Genomic DNA, 7,868 nt, shown 5'->3' with positions numbered 1-7,868 from the left:
AGAAAATTCAGCTTATAGTTTAAATTATTAGTTCCAAGCTAAATGTTTAGTTTGTAGCCAAATATTTAGCTTCAAATTAAATATTTGATTTATTAATAAAATGGATTTTAATGTTGGCTCTGAATAAATGAAGGGTTTTTCTCTCTGAGGTTCTGAATGACCTTTGAACTTCAGGTCCATTATTCCACCTGTTTGCTTGTTTTGCTCCAATCAGATTATGTGGAAATAAAAACATTTTTATCCCGTTCATCTTCAGAGGTTTCTTATCGGACTCTGGTCAGAACCAGAACCTGAACACTTCCTGTTCTGTTTGGAACAGAAACCCGGATCACAAAACCGGACCTGCATTTAGAACCGCTTTACTGGTTCTGATAGAAATCATTTTATTGTTTGACAACATTTCCCTGTGAAATAATCAGTTCATTATTATCAACGGTTCCTGCAAAGTTCTGCTGTGGGCTGAGCAGAACCGGTACCGGTCCCTCCGGCGTTCTGTCACCGTCCATCAGAGAAAGTTTTCACAGTCCACACGGACTCCTCTATCCGTCCAAAACCGCCAGGACCGGTCCGGTCCGTGTGGATGACCTGTGCTCATCAGGTCGGTCCGGTCCGGCGACTACGCCCGCTCCAGGTCCTTGTACTTCTTCCGGAGGACGGACACCTGGTCCTTGAAGAGGACGGGGTCCAGGCGGAGCTGGGAGTGGACCAGCGGCATGTAGCCGAACCAGCTGGCGAACGTGTTGACGCACTCCTGCCTCTGGGTGAAGTGCTCCGGGTTGGTCCAGGGGGCGCTCTTCGTGCCCTGGGGGGACGGGACGCATCAGAGACATTCAGACAACCTATCCACCATAGACATAATATAAGAGTAGACCCCGCATTGGCTGCTCCTGAGCAGGAAATACGGCGGCCATCTTGGAGAGGTCGTCCCTCCTACTTTGTTCAATCAAAACAGCAGAAGATGCCTCAGCACTGAGGGATATTGTTGTTCTGATCGATGGACTATTGATGTGAGGCTCCACAGACAACATTTCACAAGTAAGATGGACATATTATTGTGTATATATTGTGATTRGAATATTACTTTACTGTATTTATGTCCACCGGYGAGATACCAGCTAATATTAGCTACAGTGYTTGGTGTAATACGGTTTCAGCCGCTATGAAGGATAACTGAGATTCTGTAAATCTAAAAAAATTTATTATTCTCTAACTTTGACTTAGATTATCTGACACAAGAGCCTATATTAGAAATGAAACAATGTAACATATTATAAAACTTATATTATGTGTTATAACATTCACCAGCAAAGTTTACACAGGTGGTAAAGACTATTATTTATATGTAATTCTTTCACTAGTAAGATACATCCCAAATCTTCCGTTTTTATTTTGAAGGTTTCCTAAAGACACGATGTGAGGAAGAAGAGGGAGAATCTATAAAGAGAGACGGATTCACTGCAGGATGAATCACATCGGAGTTTAGACTCAATCTCAGCTGCTGAATCTCTGAATCGCTGCTGGAAAACATATATGTATATATATAAACATGTATCCAATTTATATTATTCAGTATTAATCATTTTTTATTTGCATTTGTATAGTTATATAAATATGTATTGATATTACTAAATAATTTATTAAATTATGAACGGCTGTATACTTAATCTGCTCATCATTCATCAATATCAGAATATTCCATCCTATTCTATTGTTATAGCCACTAAGCATATTTAAATATGCTGAACTATGTATTAAAAACATACTTAAATAATACAATTGTTTATAAATGTAGCTTTGATAGATGATTGATTATGGTTTCCAGTAACAAAAAAGCGTGTTATGATCGATTAAATGCGCTGATACGTCATTGTGCTGCTAAACACATAACGCTGAGTGGAGCGGTGGACCGCTCCAAGATGGCCGCCCGCTCCAAGATGGCCGCCCTAAATCTCATCAGCAACAATAGGCGAGAGCGGCCATGAGGGTCTATCCTTATGTTATGTCTATGCTGTCCACGATCAGGAGGACGTACCTGAGGAGGCGGGACTTCCTTGTACTGCTTCCTCTGAGCCACTTTAACAGGCGGCAGGTGAGTCGCCGCCGACACCAGGAAGTTCATCAGGATGTCCTCGCAGTTGGACGTCCGGTCCACCAGCGTCCGCAGGGACTGGGGCAGGTAGTGGGAGAACAGGAAGTTGTAGTACCTGCAGGGACACGCCCACAGGAAGTCAGAGCGTAAATAAAAACTGGAGGCGGGATTAAAATGTTTCATGGAGCTAACAACAGAGTCTGGAATTAATATTTTAATCATCAAAATAAGCAACATTTCAATTCAAACAACATTTTTGCAACCAAATAATCGAATAAATAGACACATCAGATAAAAAATGAAAGTATTTATAATGTTTTCCCGGTTCAACCCTCAGATTGGAGAAAATTTAAAGAGCTATTCATGGATCTTCTCCAGAAATGTGGACGCTAGCTTAGCTGCTACATGTTTAGCATTGAGATGCTATGCTAGGCTACCATTGCTTCACTGATAAGCTAACTCCTTTTAGCTTACTTGAACCCAACAACAGCCTTTTCCAGCATCCAATCAGATAATTTAGAACCAGAAATTAACCAGAGACGCTGCTGTTAGCAGGTCAATAAAGAATATTTAACTGGAACCAGAAACGCACCATCGGTACCATCAGCACCATCGGTACCATCAGCACCATCGGTACCATCAGCACCATCGGTACCATCGGTATAAAGGGTCCAGAGAGAAATTTTGCATGGGAAAAAAAGTGATGAATTGCATTAAAATTGTAATTAGTAAATAAAAATTAACACAGTGAAGTCCCAGCATTAAATAAAACACGATGTGTTGAATATTTATATAATCAGACTTAAATCTTTTGAAATAATTCTGATGTTCATGTCCATCAGAAATAGAGATTTTAAGGGTCAAGACTTGAATCAGAAATTACTTTAAAGCCAGAAAAAAGAGGAAAAGATTAAGCAAATCAAACATTTATCTAAAACTATTCCACAGGTTCACTGTGTTTATATTTAGCCAAAACTAGATTCATCCATAAAGTTCTGCGTTCCGTACATACTGTGTTCAGTATTAGCTTAGCTTAGCTTAGCTTAGCTTAGCAGCAAAATGCAAAGCAAAGACCAACAACTTGAATCGATTCAGGACGAGAAATCGATTTATTTCTGTCCCTGAGATCGGATCCAGACTGGTTCCGGTTCCAATCGGACGCAGACCGACTGATGAAGTGGACCTGTGGTAGAAGGCGGCGCCGGTCAGGACGATGGAGTACTCGTTGGTCCATTTGGACGTGTAGCCCCAGGCGTGTTTCAGCGGGTCCCAGAAGTGGCTCCGGGGCGGATAGCCGACGATCCGGTCCGGGAAGCTGCGCCACACCAGGAAGGCGAAGTTCACCTGCAGAGAGGAGGCCGTCAGGATGGGAGCGTGTGTGTGTGTGTGTGTGTGTGTGTGTGTGTGTGTGTGTGTCCAGCTCCTCACACCTCGCTGGTCAGCAGCACTGTGTCCTCGTCCAGGCTCAGCACCGCCTCCGTTTCTATGGCGACGTGAGGCAGGAAGCGGCTGGTGGTCTGACAGGAGAAGAGCTGGTGAGACGCGGCTGTGGAACAAACAGGAAGTGACATCACGGCTCTCACCTTCCTCCTGCTGTCCGTGACGACGAGGGGGACGGGCATGGGCGGCCATTTGCTGCGGCTGGGCGGCGGCTTCTCGCTGTTCCACAGGATGATGATCTGGAAGCAGAGACCGGGTCAGCACCAGAACCTCTAGAACCCGGCTGGTTCAGGATTCACTCTGCAGGAGGAACCAGTTCCAGAACCGATTCTGACCAACTGGATCCGATCATCAGAGGATGAACGGAGGTCTTCTCAGGGCGACCCACAGGGGGCGCCGTCCGAAACGTTACACAGTGAAAAACTGACAGCCGTCGTTCGGTTATTATTATATTTATATTATATTATTATATTTATCCTGAGGCTCATTCTGCAGTTATTTTCACCACATTAATTCATGAGCCAAACATTTGGAGTATAAACGAAACATTTAGTTTGAAATTGGGAGAAAACTTTGAAAAATTAAACTCCCATTTTTTATCTCATGCTAAAATGTCTCGTTTCATTTTGATTGCTACAAACGACGGCCCACGGTGCCCGGCGTCTGGGTTCTTTAGCCGGGTCCGTTTCCTTACCTGTGAGCAGTACTTGGACCTGGACACCACCTGGAGCAGCTTCATGATTGGCTGAGACTGGGAGACGAGCGGCGACACGGCGTGGATGACGGCGGTGAACTCGTGGCCAGGACTGACCCCTGGTGCGGTCCGGAACAGAGAGGACAGATCAGAGGGTCCGAACCAATCAGAACCAACTAATGAGCCAACAACGGGCTGGGTCTGGGTCAGAACCACAGCTAAAAGCGCCTCAAAAGTCTTTTATTCACTTATCTACAATTAAGGCCTTAAAATGTCTTAAATCTATTTTAAAAAATAAGTTGGTTTTAAATGGAGCTGGATCAAATTTATAGAATACTTAATGATATTTAATCATATTTAATGATATTTAACTATTTAATAATATTTAATGATATTTAACAATATTTAATAATATTTAATGATATTTAACAATATTAATGATATTTAATAACATTTAACAATATTTAATATTTAATATTATTTAACGATATTTAACAATATTTAATTATATTTAATGATATTTAACGATATTTAATAATATTTAATAATATTTAACGATATTTAATAGTATTTAACGATATTTAATGATATTTAATAATATTTAATGATATTTAATTATATTTAATGATATTATATTTAACGATATTTAATCTCAGACAGTTATGTATTTTTTTTCTCATTGGATTTTTCTGTCAGGTAAAAGTTTGAGTCATGCAGAAATCTTCATTTCATTCTGTGACTCACTGCTAATACCCATGCTAGCTAGCTAGTTAGCTTGTTTACGTCTATCTTGGGTAAATGTAATTTTATGGGTTGGATGAACTTTGCACATTTCTTCAGTCTTAAATTCCTTTCATAAAAGTCTTAAGTTTGAGTTGCTGAAACCTGCAGACGCGGCAAACCAAACCGTTCGGGTTCTCCTCCCAAAAGCAGAACCAACATTCACCTTCAATCCAAAAATAACTTGGTTTTAGCAAGTGAAACTGAAAGATGGCCGTGGGTTGAGGAGGATCCAGGCCCGGTTTTAAAGGTCCCGGGTCCCGGTTCCCGGGTTCTGGTTCCCAGGTCCCGGTTCCCAGGTCCCAGGTCCCGGTTCCCAGGTCCCAGTCTCCAGGTCCCGGGTCCCAGTTTCCAGGTCCCAGTTTCCAGGTCCCGGGTCCCAGGTCCCGGTTCCCAGGTCCCGGTCCGGTTCCCAGGTCCCGGTTCCCAGGTCCCAGCCCGGTTTCCAGGTCACGGTTCCCAGGTCCCGGTTCCCAGGTACCGGTTTCCAGTTCTCGGTTCCCAGGTCCCGGTTCCCAGGTTCCAGTTCCCAGGTCCCGGGTCCTGGTTCCCGGGTCCCAGTTCCCGGGTCACAGGTCCCRGTTTCCWGGTCTCGGTTCCCAGGTCCCGGTTCCCAGGTACCGGTTTCCAGTTCTCGGTTCCCAGGTCCCGGTTCCCAGGTTCCAGTTCCCAGGTCCCGGGTCCTGGTTCCCGGGTCCCAGTTCCCGGGTCACAGGTCCCRGTTTCCWGGTCTCGGTTCCCAGGTCCCGGTTCCCAGGTACCGGTTTCCAGTTCTCGGTTCCCAGGTCCCGGTTCCCAGGTTCCAGTTCCCAGGTCCCGGGTCCTGGTTCCCGGGTCCCAGTTCCCGGGTCACAGGTCCCAGTTTCCTGGTCTCGGTTCCCAGGTCCCAGTTCCCAGGTCCCGTCCCGGTTCCCAGGTCCCGGTTCCCAGGTCCCGGTTCCCAGGTCCCGGTTCCCAAGTCCTGGTTACCGGTTCCCAGGTCCCGGTTCCCACGTTCCCGGTTCCCAGGTCCCGGGTCACAGGTCCCAGTTTCCAGGTCCCGGTTCCCAGTTCCCGGGTCCCAGGTGTGTGCGTACCCAGTCCCAGGTAGTAGAAGGGGAAGTGGGCCAGGTGAGTGGAGAACTCCGGCAGAACCAGCAGGCCGCCCGGCAGGGAGTTCCACATGTATCGGTTCCTGGAGACGTGGGAGAAGACCCGGTCCTTGATGATCTGAGCAGAAACAGGAAGTAGTTTTATCCCAGCAGGAAGCCCTACATCACACCCAGCAGAACCGGCCCGGATGACTCTGGACTCACCTCCAGGGTGGTCAGGACGATCTTGTCCACAGAGGAAAAGTAGGCGTCCCACAACATCTGGGTCCGCTGGCGCAGCTGCAGGACTCGCTGGTTCGGTACGGCGCGCACGGTGGACGGCACCTGCAGGAGGAAGAGGAAGAGGAAGAGGAAGAGGAAGACTCTCTGTTTCAGACATGTTCAGGGTGGACAGGAGCTCCGACACCAGAACCAGAACCTGGAGGCTAATTTAGATGGATTCTGCCTTCAGGAAGATAATTAGTTCTCTGTCCGGTGAAACCTCGGACTCGGCGCCGGTTCTGTTTGGATAATTGAGCTTCATTAGAGGAACACATTGATTTCCTGTCCGCTCCGAGGCTCACAGGGACTTTAACTCAGGACTAAACTCTGGTTCTGGTTCTGAAGAAAACGTTTCGACTCTTTTGTGACTTAGAAAAAGAGACTTTTAAAGCCATTTTTTAATATTTTTATATTTTGACTAAACGAGCGTAAAAATTAGCCTGAAGATGCTAACAGACTGTTGTCTTTACCTGAATGATCAGCGTTTATTCACTGAAGGCCTCGTTAAAACCGCCCGGTCAGCACATTCTGCTGAACCACCAACCGTCCCAGAAATTATTGCGACTAATGATGACGTCATTTTCAGACCATTTTTACCAAATCATCTCAAAGATCAATAAAACTTTAGTTTCTAAAGAATATTTAACTCTGGAGCCAGAAAACTTTTTAAATAAAACAAAACAACAGTAATTAAAATGGATTATGACGTATGTAACCAAAAATGTATTTAAAATAATAATCAGCTTAGACAGGGAAAACAGGCTAAAGGGGCAGGTAGCGCTAACGTGCTACTTCGTAGCAGGTGACAAAGGTTTGCACTGCGTTTCAAAATGGCGGCTTTTCAACGATATTACAGGAGACTTGATGCTTGCTGATATTTCTGATGGGAAACAAACCGGCTGTGATGCTTTTCACCATAAAACTGCACAAATCGGAATTACAGAAATAAATGTGCTTAATGTCAACAAGCCAAATTTGATTACAGATAAATAAATAAATAAATAAATAAATAAATAAATAAATAAATAAATAAACGTACATTTTTACGCTGGTTTTGTCGGCTGTTTTGAAATTGGTTTATTTTGTAAAACTGCATGGAAACTTAACGAGTCACATGATGAACAACAGGATGTTACTACTGGCAGAAAAGAAGAAGACAGGAAGTGGTAGGAGGCTGATGGCGCGGCGTGATTTTTAGTGATCAGTTATTGATTTAGTCCCAGAAACAGGTCAGGTCTGTTCCAGTGGACGTTTAATCTGAGTCAACTGGGATTGAACCAGCAACCCTCGGCTCCCACCCTGCGGACGCGTGTGTGTAGGTGTGTGTAGGTGTGTGTGTTACCTGCAGCAGCAGCCGCTCGTCTCCCTCGATGACGGCCTGGTTCCACTGGATGACGTCAGAGAAGGGAAGCTCCCAGCCGTTACTGAGCAGGACAGGGATGCAGGCCGCCTGGACACACACACAGGCACACACACACACACACACACACACGCACACAGACACACAGACACA

General features: G+C 45.1%; 1 protein-coding gene across 2 annotated transcripts in view; it reads right to left on the bottom strand.

The window, feature by feature from the left end:
• Positions 1-343: 343 nt before the first annotated feature.
• ext1c (exostoses (multiple) 1c) overlaps positions 344-7,868 on the bottom strand; it is a 37,474-nt gene continuing 29,949 nt past the window's right edge. The window contains exons 4-12 of one of the 2 annotated variants that reach the window (XM_008423042.2): positions 7,698-7,805; positions 6,299-6,418; positions 6,080-6,212; positions 4,224-4,342; positions 3,673-3,768; positions 3,520-3,606; positions 3,273-3,433; positions 2,033-2,204; positions 344-802 (exon numbers count right to left, since the gene is read on the bottom strand). In XM_008423042.2, coding sequence (XP_008421264.1) covers positions 617-802; positions 2,033-2,204; positions 3,273-3,433; positions 3,520-3,606; positions 3,673-3,768; positions 4,224-4,342; positions 6,080-6,212; positions 6,299-6,418; positions 7,698-7,805 — 1,182 coding nt within the window. In that variant the 3' untranslated portion in view covers positions 344-616. Of the gene's footprint in view, positions 803-2,032; positions 2,205-3,272; positions 3,434-3,519; positions 3,769-4,223; positions 4,343-6,079; positions 6,213-6,298; positions 6,419-7,697; positions 7,806-7,868 lie in introns of both variants that reach the window. The other variant, XM_008423041.2, reaches the window with a different exon arrangement.

Source organism: Poecilia reticulata, linkage group LG11 (genome assembly GCF_000633615.1).
Source record: "Poecilia reticulata strain Guanapo linkage group LG11, Guppy_female_1.0+MT, whole genome shotgun sequence".
In the NCBI taxonomy this organism is placed as follows: Eukaryota; Metazoa; Chordata; class Actinopteri; order Cyprinodontiformes; family Poeciliidae; genus Poecilia; species Poecilia reticulata.
This window is presented reverse-complemented; position numbering and strand designations above follow the sequence as displayed.